The 20,706-nt window shown below is 42.5% G+C and overlaps 1 protein-coding gene across 3 annotated transcripts in view; it reads left to right on the top strand.

The window, feature by feature from the left end:
• Nucleotides 1-20,706, top strand: part of LOC121279421 (ALS2 C-terminal-like protein) — a 148,466-nt gene that overhangs the window by 87,394 nt on the left and 40,366 nt on the right. For all 3 annotated transcript variants that reach the window (XM_041190655.1, XM_041190653.1, XM_041190654.1), the window contains exons 13-16: nucleotides 358-453; nucleotides 3,190-3,351; nucleotides 7,794-7,905; nucleotides 19,979-20,056. In XM_041190655.1, coding sequence (XP_041046589.1) covers nucleotides 358-453; nucleotides 3,190-3,351; nucleotides 7,794-7,905; nucleotides 19,979-20,056 — 448 coding nt within the window. The remainder of the gene's footprint in view (nucleotides 1-357; nucleotides 454-3,189; nucleotides 3,352-7,793; nucleotides 7,906-19,978; nucleotides 20,057-20,706) is intronic.

Raw genomic sequence — 20,706 nt, 5'->3', positions numbered from 1 at the left:
ATTCAATACTGATGTATTGCTTGGAGGAGTGGGAAGAAGCTGAAGCCTACAGAACAAATGGAAGCATTCCACATTCATTCTGCCATCATGAATGTTCTGAAGCCTCTGCCCTGCAGGCATCCTTTCTGATCAGCTGAGCAAAAAACTAGGATATCCCTCCCTCTTTATAGCATCCCTAAGATAAGGGGAGAGAACAGCATTGGATCCTGGCTTGGTCAGCAAACAGCTTTGATTAGAGGCCCAGCAAGGCTACTGATGGTCACAGGTGGATGGGAAGAGGAGGGGCACAAGTGGCCCCTGGGTAATTGAGAATACCACTGATTTATAGGGATATAACTAACTTGTGCTTTTTTCCAGGTTTGGTGTATATGTTACCCCTGCAGGGCCAGAGATCTTTGACTGTTATAAGTGTCACTGGAAAAGAGGGAAGATGCATGGCTATGGCATCTGTGAGTAAGTACATCAAATTATTGATTCCATGTGGTGGTCAGCTCTCAGGCTTTGAAACTAGAAGGATCTGTTTTGGTGACTTGAGCTCCTATCAGATTCATGCTATCTGCCCTTGATTAACCCATGGACCCTTCAAAGTATGCACTAATTTTTATCCCTAAAATTTTGCATACAACTGACATTAGACTCACTGGTTTATAAGTAATTGCCCAGTCAGTCCTTCTCTCCCTCATTGAATGGATTTCTCAATTGTTTACCTTCTAGTCATCTAACAAAATCAGCATTTTCAAGGGGTGGTGAGTGCCTCTACTATCTCGTCTTTGCCAACCCAATGACTTATCCACCATGGGTCTGCTAATTTCTTTCAGAATCAATTCTTTCTCTACAATTATCTCTAAACATTGTTCCACCTCCTCTCTTTATGAAGTATTCTTTCCCACAATGTAATAAAAACAAAAGGTGCTGAAAAAACTCAGCCGATCTGTTAGCATCTGTGGAGAGAGAAACAGAGTTAGTATTTTGAGGCCAATATGACTCTTTGTGACTGAAGATAGGCAGAAATGTGATGGGCTTTATGCTGTTCAAAAAGGGGGAGGGTCAGCTGGAGCAAAAAGGAAGGTCATGGATAGGTTAGAAGGCGCAGGGAGATTAAATTACAAAGATATTATGAAACAAAAGGCAAAGAGAGTGAGAATGGTAGTACTAAAGAAACAAAACATTGGCCTAGAGTAGGTGTTAATAGCAGAGCAAAGGTCAGTGCTGTTTGGAAGCAAAACATGAAAACACAATACAGACTGGCACTAGGGGGAAAAAGTACAAAATGGAGGATAGAGTTCATGGTCTGAAATTGTTGGACTCAATGTCAAGTCCAGAAGGCTGTAAAGTTCCTAATCAGAAGATGAGGTGCTGTTCCTCCAGCTTGCGTTGGGCTTCACTGAAACATTGCAGCAGGCCGTGGACAGAAACGTGAGCATGAGAGCAAGGCGGTGAATTGAAATGGCAAGCAACAGGAAGGTCAGGGTTATGCTTGTGGACTGAATGGAGGTGTTCCGCAAAGTGATCACCCATCCCAGCTGGTAGGGAAGGGAGAGTTTTGGATTGAGGCTGTAGTGTTACGACCGGTCCCCAGATGAGGTCCCTCCAATTTGTTAAATTCCTGGATGAGATCCCCAATTTGTTATGATTCCAGACGAGGTACCCCAAATTGCAACGCTCCCAGGTGAGGAGGGATGAACTGGCTCCCTTTCTTTATTCAACCCCCTCGGTTGGTTGCAACAAGGTTAATTTAAAAAGGATCCCTTCCCTCAAGGATATGTTTTCCCAGTCCTAAGGTGTTCTTGTTTTAAAAGGAGCCATTTTAACCAGGCTGACTTGAGTCAGAGAGTGAGTGAGTTTATTTGTTACTAAACATGAGGAATAATAATATAAATGCAACAAACGTATACACAGATTAGAAATGAGGGATTGAGTTCAAAAATAAAAGTTAAAAATATATATGAATCAGTCCTTTGCTTGTCCTTGAGCAGTAGATGGTGAAACGTTGCGGCCATTAAGTTGGGTGATTCCAGTCATGCTAACTTTGGTAGTTGAGCAGTTGGCTTTGGAGATTCTTGGTTCTGCAGGTTAGCTGAAAGGAGTTGCCCTTTTTCCTTTATGACTGTGGCTTTGCTGACTTGTGACTTGCTTTCAGCAATCAGAGGGAATGGACTTTTTAATCTGCAAGCACAGGGATGCCCATTTGGGTTCTTCAGTGGTGACCTTCACACCAGAACAGAACACCAGACTAGCATACAGGACTAGGGTTTGCAATTGGATTTTAAACCTTTTCTTGTGGAGAGAGAAACAAACATGTCTTTTTCTCAGAAACTGCTTTCCTTTCAACTCACATCATGTTCACAGTCTGCAATATAACTCAAGGAGGTGGTTTCGGCTGGGATGCTAATCATTGTTCCATCATCTCCACAACCACAGGATATTACAGTTCACTTTGCATTGTCTCTTTTCCTTTGAAGTGCCTCTGTTTGAAGTAGGCTGTGCGACATTAGGTGCAACATTCTGTTCTTTCTGATCTAGTTGGTCAAGTAATCCACATAGGAATTTTCCAGCAAAAGGTTACCTTAGAGTCTCAGCCAGCTTTTGCTTGTATGTCTCCTTTTAAAAATCACATGTCTTACTTAAAGGTTCAATATGTCCATAAGTAATTCGGGGCTATGATCCGCTTGTCATGACAGCAGCAAAGGATAAAAGTTCAAAGTGGGAGCTTGGAGGAAGGGTTTGGCAAAATATCCTGCCATCTTACTGACCGGGTGTATTATAATTCGGCTCTTTTAATGCCCAAGGCTACTGGAAGAGTTTTCTTCCCATTCTAGTTGCTCCTATCCAGAAGAGAGAGTCATGCTGAGTTACAGTTGTGCAAATGCTGGTGGCTCTCTGGTGCCTCCCACAAATGGCTTTTCAAGAGAAAGCCTAGATGTTGACTGGCCAGTTATTGCACATTGTTGACCTACTATTTGCAACTGAGCTGCTCCTAGCTTTTCCTGATTTCTCTCTTGATTCCGGTAGGGATCACTGGATACTGAGTAACCCCAGATAGGATTTCAAACCCCCTGACTCCTGCCATCATCCTGGCTGAGTTAACTCAGCAAACACTATACATTGAACCTGGGTACTTCATGGCCTGTTTGGCAGAAAACTACACAGTTCAGTCTGAAAAAATAAATTAAACTAATTTGTTCCTAGATATGGAAATGGAATGATTTACAAAGGGTATTTTCAAGACAAGCAACAGCATGGATTTGGAATTCTACACAGCTCTCGATTGGAAAAATTTCCCTTTAAGTATGTGGGACATTGGGAGAACGATAAGAAAGCTGGATTTGGAGTATTTGATGACCTTGACAGGTATGATGCAATCTAAACAGTTATTACAATACTGAATCAATAGGCAGGAAGAAGAAATGATCAGCCTAGCTCTTCCTTGTTACTCACAAAGCAACTTTATAAATCAATCTCTGTAACTGGCCTCAATCAGCTCAAAATGAGAGTGGACATCAACTTCACTATGAAACTCCCAAATTTAGGCCCATCTTTTAGATCATAATGCAAAACTAGCAGTAAGAAACAATCATTTAATTATTATTTACCTATTAAGGGATGCCTCCTGCAGCTCTGGCCTCCCTTGGGGGCTTTAAGAGCTTAGCCACTGAATAGCTGAGCCTTGCAAGCAGGGAAGGTCTCTGCTAGGTTAACTGACTTTGGTTTGGGAGGTTATAGTTCCTGGACAAGATGGGATTGGGGAACCAGTCAGGGTAGGGTTCTGCTCTGAGATCCCTCCCCATGGTTCAATTATTGTCACAGAACCTACATGAAGGAAGGGCCTTCCTTCCATCATAAGGTCAGAAGTGGGGTTGTTCACTGATGATTGTACAATGTTCAGCACCATTCGCAACTCCTCAGATACTGACACAGTCCATGCCCAAATGCAGCAAGCAATATCCAGGCTTGGGCTGACAAGTGGCAAGTAACATTCACACCACGTTAGTGCCAGCCAATATCCATCTCCAGCAAGAGAGAATCCAACCATTGCCTCTTGACATTCAATGGCATTACCATCACTGAATCCCCCACTGTCAACATCCTGTGTTTATCATTGACCAGAAAATGAATTGACCTAGCTATATAAATACTGTAGTTACAAGAGCAGGTCAGAGGCTAGGAATCCTGCGATGAGCAACTCACGTCTTGACTCCCCAAAGTCTGTCCACCATTTACACGGCACAAGTCAAGAGTGCGATGGAATACTCTCCACTTGCCTGGATGAGTGCCGCTCAAACAACACTCAAGAAGGTTGACACCATCCAGGACAAAGCAGCCTGCTTGATTGGCACCCCATCCACAAATATTTACCCCCTCCACCACCGACGCACAGTGGCAGCAGTGAACACCATCTACAAGATGCACTGCAGGAACTCACCAAGGCTCTTTAGGCAGCACCTTCCTAACCCATGACCAGTACCATCTTGAAGGACAAGGGCAGCAGATGCATGAGAACATCACCACCTGGAAGTTCCCCTCCAAGCCACACACCATCCTGATTTAGAAATATATCGTCTTTCCTTCGCTGTCACTGGGTCAAAATCCTGGAACTCTCTCTCTAACAGCACTGTGGGTGTACCTACACCACATTGACTGCAATGGTCCAGGAAGATGGCTCACCACCACCTTCTCAAGGGCAATTAGGGTTGGGCAATAAAAGCTCACCTAGCCAACGACGTCCACATCCCATGAATGAATTTTTTAAAAATTGTTTACTAGGTGAGTTAATGGGACTTTTGACGACACAAAACAAGCTCCAAAGGTTAGTGCATGCACTCAAGAGAGGGCAAACAGATGGCTAATTAATTAATTAATTAATTGTCCTTCTTGGCTGCTGCACTTGCTAAAATAATCCCTGTGAATTTGTGGTAGTGGCAGATGCTGTTCATAAATTGTCACTTAAGTTGACAGTCTCACCCAAACCTGTGGAGCAGGCCAGACTTCAGTGAAGGTTCATTTGCCTCAGTGATTGATTTTACTGAAATTGGGGGTCAGCTCTGTTGAAAGTATTATTTCAACAATTCTTTTGCTGTAAAATTACACACAAAAGCTCTATTCAACCAATATTTGCTTTTAGTTTTGCACAGAAATTAACCAACTCTGTGTTTCACCTGACACTTAAGATGTGTTTCAGGAACTAAGAGTATAGGAACAGGAGTTGGCCATCCACCCACTTGAGCCTGTTCTGAACTTTGTTTACCTGCCTCTGCTCCATATTCCTCAGCGTTCTTTCCCAACAAAAATCTATTATTCTGAAACTTGGAAACTTGTTCACCCAGCATCATTGATCCAGCCATTTGAGGGGATAGCTCCAGCTATCCTTTATGCCATTCCTAACTGGCTTAGCACCAATTTTAACATTGTACTTCTTATAGGTTCTCTGTGTCCTCTCCATTGAATTACTTTATCATTTTAAAAGCCCCTCAAACTTCCAAATTGAAGGAAATATAAACCATCAAGTCCATGCCTTTACTGTACAATAGAGTTAATAATAGAGTTAATACAACCAGTACTGAGGGCATAAAAGGCTAAGTTTTGTTATCATTCTGATGAATCTGTGCTGCACCTCCTCCAAGGCTAATATATCTTTTACTGAGATGCAGTGCCTGACACTGAATACAGTACTCAGTTAGGTCTCACCATAGCTCTCTAACTGAAGCTTAACTTCCTCCCCACTTTATGTTTCAGTCCCTTTGAGATGAAGGCCAACATTTCTGTTCATCATTTTGATTACATTTTGTATATGTACGCTAGCTTTTACTGACCAGTTACCAACTCATGTCACACAGTTAACTCTAATTCCAAGTTTTAATAATCACTTGGGTGGAATTTACTGTTGCAACACAGACTTCGCCTGCTGGTTGGAGAACTGGCAGGAGCCTCGTATTGCCTCCGTTGGATAATGCCCACAGGAATGAAATGCCCATTAGGTACTTATCTGCCAGCGTTGGGCTTTCGCCAGGATTTAGGACCTTGTGGACGGAAATTCCAACACAACCCCCACACCCCGAGAGCTGCTGGTCAATCAGAGGCAAGAGTGGGAGCAGTGGCAGCTGCTGGATAATTCACCCACCAAAGGCCCAGGATTGATGAGAGACCCGGGCCTAAGTGAGGGCGGGATGGGGATTGCAAGGAGATGGGGATGGGGATGGGGATGGAGAGGGATCGCTAGCTAAGTGGGGGGTGGAAGGGGAGGAGGGTCATTGGCTAGGCAGGGAAGGCAATTGGAAAAAAGTGCAAGGGCATGGGTGACTCTTATCGGGCCCCCCTCCTGATGCTGGTCCATTGATCAGGCACAGAGTGCCTTTGAATGAGGGACCATCCCTGGAAGCCTGCTAGTAAACCCAATGGAGTTTGCTTTTTGAGCTCCCCAGCAGCAGCATGAGGTTAAGTGGGCATTATTTAATTAGCAGCCAGGCAGGAAGGCTGTCCATGAGTCTTCATGCTCCGGACTTAATCAGACAGAGGCAGGGAAGATAGTGGGATTCCCACCCGCCACCCTCCTACCCAATTAAATGCCCCCTACCTCCAAACTCGCCATGGGGGTGGGGTGGTGGCAATAAATTCCACTCCTTGTGTGAAATCTTATCATATGCCTTCTGGAAGAACATACACATGACTGCTATAGGGACTTGCCTAGCCATATGTCCCTATTTAGTTTTCCTGCAGAAGGTCAAGTGAGTAATGTCCAGGAAGCTTTCCATTAAGTTTTGTTGAAGATTAAATGTTAACTTGGCTTAATTGGTCACTCACTAGACTGAATCGGATGGTTGTGGGTACCAACTCTGCTATGGATTTGAGTACCCACTCCAAGGCTGAGACTTCAAAACAGCACTGGAAGAGTGCATGAAGGTTGTGTTTTGTGGGGTGCTGAGGGGATTGGAAATTCAAAATTAATCTGTGGAAACATTATTTCCATGAATGAAAGGTTAATCTATGATTTTTATTCTTTCATGGGATGTGAGCATCACTGGCCAAGCCAACATTTGTTGCCCATCCCTAACTGTCCTTGAGAATGTGGTGGTGAGCTGCCTTCTTCAATCACTGCAGCCCATGTGGTGATCAGGCTTCCTAGGGAGATGGTAGGAGCAGAAAATATTGATTTATTCAAATATAGATTAGAATGATATATTTTAAAAATAACATTTTGGGATGCAATATGAGTAATCTGCCATACGAAGTAAGGGAGTGTAGTGTGCATGAGAGAATTAGGTGACTTTAAACATATGGTTTTCAAAGCTTTCCACCTTTGGGGGTTTTTCTCATCTCATGCCTGGGTCTGTCATGGACTAATTGATTTAATCATAGATTGGTTAAAGCACAGAAGGAGACTGTTTACCCTAGTGAGGCTACGCCAGCTCTCTGAGCAGAAGTGATTGACCAGAAGTGGAAGAGCTTCTTGGTAGTCAGTCATAAAGATAATTTTGATTTGCATTTAACCTGAACAAGAGGTGAAAGGGAGTGCTTGGTTAATGTAGAAGGAGGTTTACTCTATGTTTGGCCTATTTTCTACCTGACTTGAGAATTTTTGATGGGACATCAAATCTGGGACATTTCACCTAATCTGCATCTGGACTCAGCATGAGTCAGTTCAAAAGAAGGGAGGAGAAAACTGGAGTAGAACAAAAGAAAAAATTACAGTAAATGTTCAACTAACACATTTGCTTATCTCTGCTTGATGGGGCTTTGCTTTATTTTTCTGACTTTAGCTAAAAATTAAATTTAAAAAATTCCCTGGTTATATATAGGGGAGAGAGGTACATGGGCACTTGGCTGGAAGACTGCAAGCATGGGAATGGCATTGTTATCACGCAATCTGGGCTTTGCTACGAGGGCAACTTTCAATACAACAAGATAGTGGTGAGTAGAAAGTAGTTAGTTTGTTGACGCGGTATAGCTCAGAACACCAACCTTCCCTCTCTTCCTCTCGGACAGGAATAAAATATCTAATGGTGCAGTTTGCAGAAGAGCAGGGGAGATTTCCCTGGTGTCTGGCCAATGTTTATCTCTCAACCAATATGACTAAAACAGATTATCTGGTTATTATCAAATTGCTGTATTTCTCACAACTGTTACCCAGAGGATGCACCTCAAAAGTATTGGCTGCAAATCACTATAATTCTGAAGTTGTTATATAAATGCAAGTTCTTTCTTTCTTTCTTGACCTTTGCTGCCTTTGTAAAGTGATTAAACTTCTTCCTACATCAGAGGGATACACTTGGTACAGTTGACATGACACTGATGCTCATTGAATTATGAGCAGCTGAATTTCTTTCCTCCATCCACTCCAGGAATGGGATCCCTTCTTTATCAGATCTCAATAACGCCTCTACATTATGCTGTTTGTTCAGTTTCTTTTGCAGAGAGCATGGCTTCTGTGTTTTCCCTTTTTAAGTGACTACGAGCCTACTCTGCACTCTTGTAATGGCACAGCGAATGGTAAATGCTGAACTGTTCAATCCCAGAGGGAAACTTGAAACAACTGCCACAACTATTTTACCCTTTGTATTTATTTCGAGACCACTGAGTCTTATAACTTTCTTACAAAACTAAAGTAAACCTTTATTAATAAAAAAAATGATTTTAAGCACATACATAGGTTTGCAAATTACTACTATGATAACTCCTAGCTCCCCTAGTAAATCTAACTCCCAGTCACACCCCCGTCAAGGCAACAATAAAACACAGATTTTAAAAGACCCAGGCAAAGTAACATGATACCCTGAACAGTCAAGTTCAAAATGAGTTCTCTTCTCTTCAGTTTGTGTAGACAGTAAGTTGAGGCTGAGAGGCTGAAGGCTTTTCACACTTATTAGATCTTAGAATTCCTCCTCTTATACACAACCTCATCTCCTTTATACAGGTTTCTTTCTTTTTAATGTAAATCCCATTGTCCCAATATGTCTTTTCAACTCTATTTTTCTAATAATAAAAATCTTTCTTGCACCAATTTTATCAGTAAGCTTTGAAAAAAATAAACACATGGTTTGGCTTCTTCTGGCTAAGTGTAACATTTCATCACCTCTTTTGAAATATTAATTACTCTGGTTTATCTAAAAATGCAAATTTTCCCTTTATTCTACATTCTAAAACTTCAGTCACGTTTACTTATTTAACATTTCAAACCTAACTTCTCTTGATACATCAAAGCCTTCGGATCAGCTATCTTAAATTATGTTCCACACAGATACACACTACTACTACTATCTTACAATAAATTCCAATAACATTATGAAAATTATTATATTTTCCTGACACCCCCCTTTACTAAAAAATGAACTGTCATTATTTAAGAAGACTGCTTCATTTTCTTAACCCATCTTACATTACCTCCTATACTTAATACATTATTACATTACCAGATGCATGCATTGACACTACAATATATATGTACAAATCCTTGGTATCAACATAAATTATTCCAGTCCAGGGTCTGAGTTTTAAATGTCCAATTTTTCCTTTAAGCTTAAACCTCTTGACAATGCACCTGCAATCAGGTTTTCTCGTCCAGCCACAAGTATAATCTGTAAATTAAATGGTTGCAGTTATAAACTCCATCTGAATAGCCTTGTACTCCTATCTCAAAATTCGTCCAGAAACTTTGAAGGATTGTGGTCTATATAAACGATTGTTTCTGACTAATTGTTTGCAATGTAAATTTCAAAATGCTACAATGCTAACACCAGACCCAAAGTTTCCTTTTCGATCGTTGAATATCTCCTCAGTTGTATATTCAACTTCTGTGAAAAATAACCCATCGGTTTTTCAATTCCATTTTCTTCTTGTAACAGTACTGTTCCAATGCCTATGTCACTTGTGTCAATGGCCAACTTAAATTGCTTGGCATAATTGGGTACTGCCAAAACTGGTGTTGTAGTTAATACAGTTTTCGAACACTCAAATGCCTTCAGAGACTCCTGAGTCCATTGCAACTTCTTGTTCTTTTTTAATAGTTCAGTCGGTGGAGTAACCACTCCGCTAAAATTTGATACAAATTTCCAGTAAAACCCACTCATGGCAAGAAATCTCAAAACTTCTTGTTTTGTTGTAGGCACGGGGAAATCCACAATGGCCTTAACTTTTACATCTCTCGGGGCCACCTTACCATGTCCAATGGTATGGCCAAGATATGTAACTTGTGCTTTTGCAAATTCACATTTAGCCAAGTTCATCACCAAATTAGCTTCTTGTAATCAACAAAACTATTCTCCCATATGCTGTAAATCTCCTCCCACATCTGACTGAAAACTATCAAGTCATTAATATAAACAGCACAATTGCTCAGACCTGCAATTACTTTGTCAGTCTTTGAAATGTTGCAGGTGCATTTTTCATACCAAATGGCATGACTTTAAACTGATATAGACCATCTGGTATCACAAAAGCAGATGTCTCCTTTGCTCTCTTCAATAATGGTATTTGCCAATATCCTCTGAGCAAGTCAATCTTTGTGATAAATTTTGATTGTCCCACTTTCTCGATGCAATCATCCAACCGTGGTATAGGGTATGAATCTGATTTTGTCACTGCATTCATCTTTTGATAGTCCACACATGGCAGAATTTTCCCAGATTTGCACTAAGTGTGGTAGCAGGCAGGTAAAATGGAGTCCACCCGCCGACGAAAATGGCGGGTTTTCATGCTGTATTGTCCTGAGCCTGCCTCACTATTTGTTCACTAATGTGAAACATGCTGTCTCCATGGTGGGTGGGCTCTCATTCGCCCACCTGCCATCACCCTGAAGCTGATTCATGCCAGCCACCATGTTTAAAAGGCAGCCGCCAGCACAGTGTTCATCGCAACAGTTCAGCACTGCTGCTTGGGAGATATGGCCAGAAAGGAAAAAAGACTGCAGCCCCCTCCACTTCAACGACGGGTTCCTCGAACGACTGCTGGATGCCATGGAGGCCCGCCGGGATGCGTTCTACCCCCTCTCTGGCCGCAGGATGGGCAGCAAAGCCACCAACCCGGCTTGGGAGGCAGTGGCAGCGGTGGTCGACACAAACGCTCTGCAGAGGAGGACAGCCACCTAGTGCCGCAAAAGGATGAATGATCTCTTCTGTTCTGCAGGGTAAGTCACTCTTTTCATCACTCCCAACTCACACACCCACAAACCCATCACATGTCTACAAGGCCCTCACTCAATGCCAGTGCAAGGGACATCACCATTCACTCTTTCACACACACTGCATTGTCCTCAGCCTGTCCATGGGACCACTCACCACCCACAACGGCCAGGCATTTATATCATCTGGCCCAGCAGGCGTCCTGATACACTCTCCCCATCTCTATCCATGAAGGACAAACTGGCACACAACAGGGGGGAAAGGTCGCAGACAGTTGGAGGGATGCCAGAGATCAAAGTTCTGACAAAATTCGAAAACAGAGCCATCCAGCTGGCCGGCGATGACCGGGACGGGTCCTATGCTGACAGTGAGGTCAGTGCTGCTCTAGCAAGTGAGGATCCAGCAGTGCAACATCCATCAGACAACGATGCTATGAGTGATGTGTCCTCTTTCACAGGCCACTGCCATGCACCAATTATCCGTCCTTGCTTTCGCAGGCACATCTGCCAAACAACTGACAGAATCCATCACCCAGGCCCTCGAATCAAGCTCTGAAGAAACCTCCGAAGAGGAATCTAAAGGCACCCTCCCTGAAGTCCCATCACAGCGCTCAGCCACACCCTCCACCAGCGCAGAAACACACACCTCAGTGGACCTAGCCTCTGGACTTGGTAATGTCACAGTTGCTGGAGCTGCAAAGGCAACCTAGGGAACATCAGGAAGGGATGTCCGCTGCACTCCTCAGATTGCAAGGCACGATGGAGGAGCTCGTCTGTCTGCAGGCTGAGGGGATAGCACCGGCATTGCAATGCACTGAGGTCAACACTGGTAGAATGGCAGCCGCTGTGGAGACCTTGGTCCAGGAGGTCACTCCTGCACTGCTGCACGGGCTTAACTCCAACATTGACGCCATCGTTGGCCTCCAACAGTGTGTACACGAGAGGGGTGGTGGGCAACTCGATCTCACTGCAGCTACCCTTTCTGCTCACGGAGCCAGCCAGGGAAGCTCAGACACCCATAGGGATGAGGATCAGCAGGTGCATACTCTGGGGCCATCCACTCAGGTGACTCTGGGAATGACCGGCCCATCCAAATCCCCTCTTCCTGTGACCTCCACAGCTCCTGCTTCACAAGCTGAGGAGGGTGCCACTGCCACACAGCAGGACCATGAAAGCAGGCCGGGGCCCTCCAAGTCACAGCCCTCCAGAGGTCGCCTGCCAAAGTCATCACAGGCAGGGTTTCACAGTCAGCAGGCTGCCTCCACCTCTGCTGTGTATGTGTGGGGTGCACCAAGATGTAGTGGCACGGTTAGAAAAGTTAAGTAAAAGTAGTTGCACAGCCTGGGTACAGGTATTGATCACTTGTACATACTGTTCACTATTGTCAGTAAACTCCTAAGAATGTCTCCCTGCCTTTGGCTCCTTGTTCTGATGAGCAGTGCTCTTGTCACTCAGATGTGAAACCTTTCTGCACAAGATAAAAGGCAGGTGTCTCAGTCCAGGGCTTCTTCCCTGTGCTCTGTGCAGCCTTCAGAACACAGTGATGGTCCAGCCTCACACTCCCTGGAAACATTACTGACGCCTGAACCTTGGTGATGCTGGTCATTGTTGCCAGAATGTAGTGGGCGGGCGCTACAAAGTCCTCTCATTCTTTCTGTGTGCTCTCAGCACCTTTAAGGTGGGGCTGGTCCCCATCACACCAGCATCTGCAACCAGTGATGTTGTTTACCAGCTCCTGAAGGGCTGAGGTGCTGAAGGTGGACACAGCATCAGATGTGTCTAAAGTTTTATGGCTGCGTCTCTGAGATGGCCCTGATCAAGTAGTGCAAGCGAGCTGCCCTCGGCCAGGCAGGAGTCAGACATTCTCAGAGTCCGTGTGAAGACCTCTGGAGTGTCCTCACTGCATGTCGCCATTATCCTCCTGCAATCGAGCAACTATTAGGGCCTCCTCTGCATCTCCATGACAGGAGCATTCTCACAAAGGCTATTGGTGCTGCCATAAGCTAGACTGGAGTCAAACATTCCCAACTGCGATGTGAGGATCTATGGGGACCACTCACTGCATGCTGTCATCATCCTCCACAAATCTGGCAGCTATGAGGGCCGCCCGAGCATGCCAGACCCGTCTCGTCATTGCGAGAGCCTCATCCTCATCATCATCACCACTGAGAATCCCCTCATCCTCATCCCTGTCAGCGCCCTCCTCATCCGAGGAGACCTCCAGCTCCTGCTCAGCCAGCTTGTCTCCCTGCTGGAGTGCCAGGTTGTAAAGGGCACAGCAATCACCTCTGAGGCTGGCCAGCCGTTGCCCCTGGACACCCCCACCCCTCAGCAGGCACCTCTGAAGCTGACTGACATTTGGCCGTGGATACCCCCCCCCTCAACCCCTGCCCCATAGCAGTTGTCTCCGGGGCCAGGCATCAGTTACCCCCGCCCCCCGGCATCCCTGTATCCTGTAAACAACAGGCGAGCTGTGGAGAACACTGCTGCTTACTCACCTCAGTTCCCCCAGTGTGAATGCTGTCAAGTGCATGTCGCCTGCGGGCTTTTCTAAAACACATCGGCGTGCTTTCCCGCGACATGGATGAACGATACGGCGGGGTTCCAAGAGCCTGGCAGAATGGCCTTTTAATTATATGCTGACGTATTACAATTAGCTCCCCGCTGACTGAGGGCAGGAAACGTGACCCACCATTGGTGGGCTGAGTGGATGATCACAACCTGCCTTCCGCCTACAGTCTTTGTTCCATCCGGTTTCGGTGCCATCACAAGAGGCAAACTCCAGTTACTGCAACTAGACTCAATGATATCATTTTGTAGCATGAATTCAATTTCTTTCTGTACTTGTGGTAACTTTGCCAGGTTTAACCAAAAGGGATGTTGCCTTATTGAAGATGAAACTCCGACACACACATCCTGTATAGCTAAATCTGTCCCCCTCAGCTTATTCCCATTAATAGTTTTGTATGACGGCAATAGATTCCCCAAATCACTTTGACACTTGTTTGGAAGTTAACTCAATATTACATTTAAATTTTCAAGTACCCCCTCATTATCCAATTTGATTAGAGGAAAATCAATTTCAGAATCCTGCATTTCTATCTCTTTCTCATTATCTACCACCATGTATACCTCCTTTTGGTCCTTTTCCATGTCAAAGCACTTTTTAAGCATATTTACATGACGCACCCTCTGCTTTTGTTTTCTATCTGGAGTATTTGTTAAATAATTTACTTCATTCAATTTATTTTCAATCCTGTTAGGCCCACTAAACCTTGCTTTAATGAGTTGCCTAGTACTGGTAACAGAACTAGCACTTTCTCCCCAGGAGTGTCCTTAATAGCAAATAACAAGAATGAAATTCCCCCATCCCAGTCCTGTGGATAATCCTGACTATATGCCCTCATCATAATTTTTAGAGTTTGATGCCATCTTTCCAAAGCCCCTTGTGACTCAGAATGGTAAACTGTTGACTTAAATTGTTTTATCCCCAAACCGTTCATTGCTTCCTTAAACTGCTATGACATGAAATTTGAACCCTGACCTGATTGTATGTCTTTAGGTAAACCATATCTTGAAAAAAAATTTAGTTAACTCTTCTACAATTTTCTTTGTTGTGATATTTCTCAAAGGTATCGTTTCAGGAAACCTTGTAGACACATCTATTATTGTCATTAAGTACTGATTTCCACTTTTAGTTTTAGGGAGGGGTTCTACACAATCAATCATGACCCTAGTAAATGGCTCTTCAACTGCTGGAATTGGAATTCAAAGTTCCGGCTTAATCATTGTTTGTGGTTTCCCTATCACCTGACATGTGTGGCATGTTCTACAGAATTTGACTACATCCCTATGCAATCAAGGCCAATAAAAATGTTTTTGTACTTTCGCCTGTGTCTTTCTAATTCCTAAATGTTCCCCCCCCAACATTGGAATTCCATGAGCTATCTCCGGAATCTCATTTCTCTATCCAAATAGTATTACAATCTGATGCACCTCCCTCCAGTTTTCATTTGCTGAAGGATGATAAGGCCACCATTTTCTCATTAAAACATATTCTTAAGGTAATAACATTCTGGATTACATTCTACCTCTGTTTCTGAATAAGCTGTCTGATATAGCCGTTTTAGTCGCAAATCCTTTTTCTGTAACACCACTAACTGCCTTGAGTTAAACACCTCAGCTGCATTGTCCTCTGTTCTTTCCTCCTGAACAATGTTATCAAACACAGTGCCAGCTAATTGCACTTCCACACCTTCTCCCTGCCTTTGAACTTTCTGTGATTCTTGTTTCAACCTATGAACCTGTGATCTTGTTATCACACAATCTGTAAGCAATCGAAGATGCTCTCTCTGCAACACTTCTGCCGAAGACACTTCTACAGGCTGCTCAACTACCACAGGCATCACTCACATCTGTGACCCAACTATACCATTACCCAGAATAAACTGAACCCCTGTTTGGGCAATTTTCTCACTACTCCAACAATCGCTTCGCCTTTTTTCCACTTAAATTCGCCTTCCAATGGAACAGGTTTAGCATCTCCATGACCCCACTTATTATCATCTGCTCCTGCAATACTCCCTCTGAACAACCAATATCACTATCCCTCAACATTAAGAATTGACTAACCACTGTGTCTCTTACAATTTTAACATCTTTACCTACTCCACCCTGTACACATGGGAAGACTTTCCCTTCACATACAAAATCTTGAAACATTTTTGTAACCTGTTCCTCAGAATTCTCAAGGGTAAATTGTGAACACATTCCCACTTCTTTACCTATCACTGATTCCTCCTGTTTTACCTCTACAGAAACCACTGTTTTTTTCCTGCGCCTGAACCTCAGAACCCACAGCACTTTTACCTCCAGAACTTTTCTGCACCCCAATAATCACAACAGATTTTCCCTGCAATTTCCAACATACTGACTTCATGATTCCAACTTTATTACAATGAAAATACCTCAATTTTCGAATGTCACTTCTACCCCCAGCACCTTCCTTTTTATACTGAATAAACAACTTCCTGTGAATTTCCACCCACTCCTCTTCTCTGACTACCCACCTTCCTTTCACCTTCCCACTTTCTATCCTTCTCAGATTTAAAAGGGTGACCAGAAAAGGATTTAGTTCTATGAGCTAACTCATAATCATCAGCTATCTCTGCTGCTTGTCTTACCATTTCAACCCTCTTCTTCTACATGAGTTCTCACTACTGAAGGAATTGATTCTTTCAATTCTCCCAAAAGAATTACTTCCCTAAGTGTTGCATATGTCATCTGTATCTTTAATGCACGTAAACACTGGTCAAAATTAAGTTGTTTTAGTCTTTCAAACTCAATATAATTTTGCCCAGGCTGTTTCCTCATATTCTTAAATTTCTGCCTGTATGTCTCAGGAACCAACTCATATACTCAAAATAGCCTTATTTTTAACCACATCATAGTTCACCAACATTTCTACTGACAGTGAAGCATAAACCTCACGTGTTATACCCACCAACCTGGATTGTAACAACAATGTCCAGTTTTCCTGTGGCCATTTCATTTGTTTAGCTATCTTCTCACATGAAATAAAGAATGCTTCAATATTTCTTTCCTCAAACTTTGAAAGAGCTCGTGCAAACTTAAACATCTCCCCACTGGGTTCTGATCTGGAAATAAGTCCATCCGCCCCTTCTGGTGGCTCCTTTTTTAACTGTCAGCAGTTTAAGCTGGAATTTTCTCTCTCTCTCTCTTTTTCTTTTTCCTGCCTATCTAACCTCGCCATTTCTAACTCGCTTTAAAATGCCCGTTCTCTTTCCTGCTGCATCTAGTTCCAGTTTTTTCATTTGCAACTGAATTCGAGCCCATTCGACTGACCCACCCCTTGGAGAACTTGGTCTCCAGGGTATTCCTTCCAGTTTCAAATGCTGTGCTATACTTTCAATTATGTCCAATTTCCTTACCCCTGCAGGCAACTTAAAACAACTGCCACAACTATTTTACAATTTGTATTTATTTCGAGATCCATGCTTTGAATCCAGTAGTAATAAGACCACTAAGTCTTAGAGCTTTTTTACAAAACTAAATTAAACCTTTATTAATAAAAAAATGATTTTAAGCACATACATAGGTTTAAAAATTACTTCTATGATAACTCCTAGATCCGCTACTTAATCTAACTCCCAGTTATGCCTCCATTTAGGCAACAGATTTTAAAAGACCCAGGCAAAGTAACATGATACCCTGAACAGTCAAATTCAAAATGAGTTTTCTTCTCTTCAGTTTGTGTAGATAACAACTTGAGGCTTAGAGGCTGGAGGCTTTTCACACTTGTTAGATCTTAGAATGCTTTCTTTTATACATAACCTCATCTCCTTTATACAGGTTTCTCCCTTTTTAATATAAATCCCATTGTCCCAATATGTCTTTTCAACTACTTTTCTAATAATAAAAATCTTTCATAGTACCAATTTTATCAGTCAAGATTTGGGAAAAATAAACATACTGTTTGGCTCGTTCTAGCTAAATGTAACATTTCACCATGTCCTTTGAAATTCAAATTACTCTGGTTTATCTAAAAATGCAAATTTTCCCTTTACACCTCACATTCTAAAACTTCAGTCATGTTTACCTATTTAACATTTCAAACCAGCTTCTCTTCTTGGTACATCAAAGCCTTCAGATCAGGTATCTTTAGTTGAATTGAGTCATACACACACACTACTCCTACCTTACAATAAATTCCAAAAATATTATGAAAATTATTATATTTTCCTGACACTCTCTTCATGAAGATTTCACTCCACCCAGGCAACATTCCAACTGATCAATTTCTAGCCAGACTCATATCTTTGCCCTATCCAACAATATTCAACAGACCTGAACTTGGGATTTTTAGTGGGGGTCCGCGTTTGGGATTATCAGTAACTGGATTCCCTGCTATGGTGTACTTCCTGTGTCAAAAAGGCACCCAGAAACATTTAAGGCCTTGGTGTTCTCCCAGATTAATTGATCACCTCCTGGAAAATGGCATTCACGTTTGCTTAGAACTGTCACAACATTTTAAAGAGGAATTCATTGTGTAAAATGTTTTCAGGTGATTTAAAAGATACACAGCAAATGTCCCATTGATGCATTAGGAGATTCACTGTGGATGTAGTTAGTTAGTCTTCTATACCTAGTGGAACATGAGGAAACCCTTTCTTTCCATTGCTGTCAGTCCACAGTACTTTTCTCCAATCTGAGTAGAGTTGTGCCTGTTTTCCAACAGATTGTGGACCTTCACAGATGATTATATTTGTAAGTGTGTAAGCAGACTTATCCTGCCTCTGGGTTGTTTCTAAAGCAAGAGAGGTTCCTAGCTTGACTCTCAGCATCCTCTCAGAGGGGCTAGTGTACTGCATTAACCTGGCTTCTATCATTCTGTTGGCTTGGTGGGCCTACTAGGAGTTATATATCCATCAGCATTGCTCTCTGGATCTTAGAAAGTAAATTTCCAAAGTGCAGTACATATGGAACATTTGGACATTGGAAGCAGGGCAGAAGCACATGCTAGGACACTACGAAAAGCATTAATCTCCAGGTACGATAAAATGATGGTGAGTGACTGAAGCATATTGAGCCACAGAAAATCAGACACCAAGGTCAAAAGTTGAGATGATGTGTGTGTGTGTGCCTGCTTGCGCAAGTGCATGCCCATGATTAATTAAACTGGAGGAGGTCAATAAATACACATTGTCCGTGAGAACTGAGAGATCAAACGATAAAGGGGTTAGGTTCATGCATTTGAAATGAGAGGTTATGGTGAGGTTGGATTTACAAGTCAAAACATTGGATTTAAAATTTGCATTTTGAGATAAGTAGAGACTTTGTTTTTCAGCTGTTGAATTTTGAAGGTGTATTTAGAAGTAACAAAGAACTTTTATAACTTACAAAGGTTTTATAGGTAAACAGGGGAAAGCACATTAAACTTTATTGATCTAAAAGTAGAGACAGAATAGAAAAACATGAAAGATTTTTATATTTTGAGAAACTGAGTTCAAAGAGGTGTTTGAGGGCAATGGAATATGAGATGAAATTGGAAAAAAATATATTTAAGGAAAGGTGTTTAACTGAGTTGTGGTGGCTGTGTGGAAGAAATGTCCTGAGACCAGATATGTGTGCAGAGGAGGTATGAAGGTTGTGAATATGAAGCAGCCATTCAGTTTCAAGCCAGAAAAGTCTTTGTTTTCAGAAAGCATTACACGTCTGAGTGGAAGCGTTTGAGCAGTTGTGTGGTATACCTTTATTAGAGCGACAATTCTTTGCATTGGGTAATATTACTGGATTTTTATAGTTAAAATCTATAAGGGAGTTTTTGCCAAGAAGGTAGTTTACTTGCGTATTTTGGCCAAGTGGGTTTTTTTGGGGGGGGTTGTTCTGTATGACCGTTTTAACTGTGTAACTTTAATCTTATGTTTTTAAGTTTTTTTTAATATATCTTTTAATGTTTAAAATTCTAAAGGTGTTACTGAAGTTCTATGTTTCTGGGGATCAGTAGCTTTTCCTCCTCATTTTCAAAATATAAGAAAAAAGGTTTATGATCAATAAGACCGAGTTCCCTCTGGGATCTGGCTTACTCAGCAAATAACATCATCTGTGATTGTAACAGTGGACACTGTTTTACTCTGTATCTAATTTGTGGGAGTATTTGGAGCAGTGGAGAGGAGCCTTAACCTAATCTGATCAGACTATACTTTGTCTGAGAATGATGCTGAGACTTAATACTTACCTCCTTCACTTTTAATATTAATTCACCTTACTTCAATTTCTTCAAATCAAATGGTCTTTTTTAAACTGCTCAGCGACCAAAATTTTATTTACTTTTTATACAATCACCAGGGTCCTGGAACAATTCTATCAGAGGATGATTCTGCCTATGAAGGAGAGTTCACAGAAGAGCTGGTTCTAACTGGAAAGGTAGGAGCTTCAGCATCCATGTGTTTATAAACTAGCACATCTTTGTGTAAGAAACACAGACTGGGAATTTGGATTCAGAGATCGTTGTGCTCTGTGTGATTTTCAAGCAATTAGTAAAAACTCGTGCCAGCATTGTTGGACTCTGTACTCTAATTTGCAATATGCACTCCCTGGGCCCAATTTCTGTCTCCCGGTGGAGGCAGGAATTGGTTCACAAAGTGCTGAACATAGTTTTTTTTTTACAGGAAAAGCAATTTTCCTCTGCCTTCCTGAGCCTGTGACATTTTTGAGGGAAAAACATGCACCCCTTCCAAGATCTAACCCTAACCCCACAGTGAGGACCATAGTAAAATTGTATTTTGTTCCGCACCCCACTTTGGTGTGATGGTGTGAGTTTTAGAAGCCCTAAAACTAAAAGCAAGCCTCCTTGGAGCCTTCAGAGCCACTGGGAAGCCTGCTGTGGAATCAGAAACATTCTGACAGGTGAATGAATGTAAGGGACTAGATAATGGCCAAGATGCTGGCAGCAGAGCTTTGGATGAGCACAAGTTTATGGATGATTCAAAGTGGGGGTGCCAGCCAGGAGTGAGTAATAGGCTGGAATCCCTTTGGCTCAGCATTTGAGTTGGGATGAGGCTGGTTTTCAGTGC

The sequence above is a fragment of the Carcharodon carcharias genome, chromosome 6 (assembly GCF_017639515.1).
Source record: "Carcharodon carcharias isolate sCarCar2 chromosome 6, sCarCar2.pri, whole genome shotgun sequence".
NCBI lineage: Eukaryota > Metazoa > Chordata > Chondrichthyes > Lamniformes > Lamnidae > Carcharodon > Carcharodon carcharias.
Note: the sequence above shows the minus strand (reverse complement) of the source record. Positions and strands in the feature narration are given on the sequence as shown.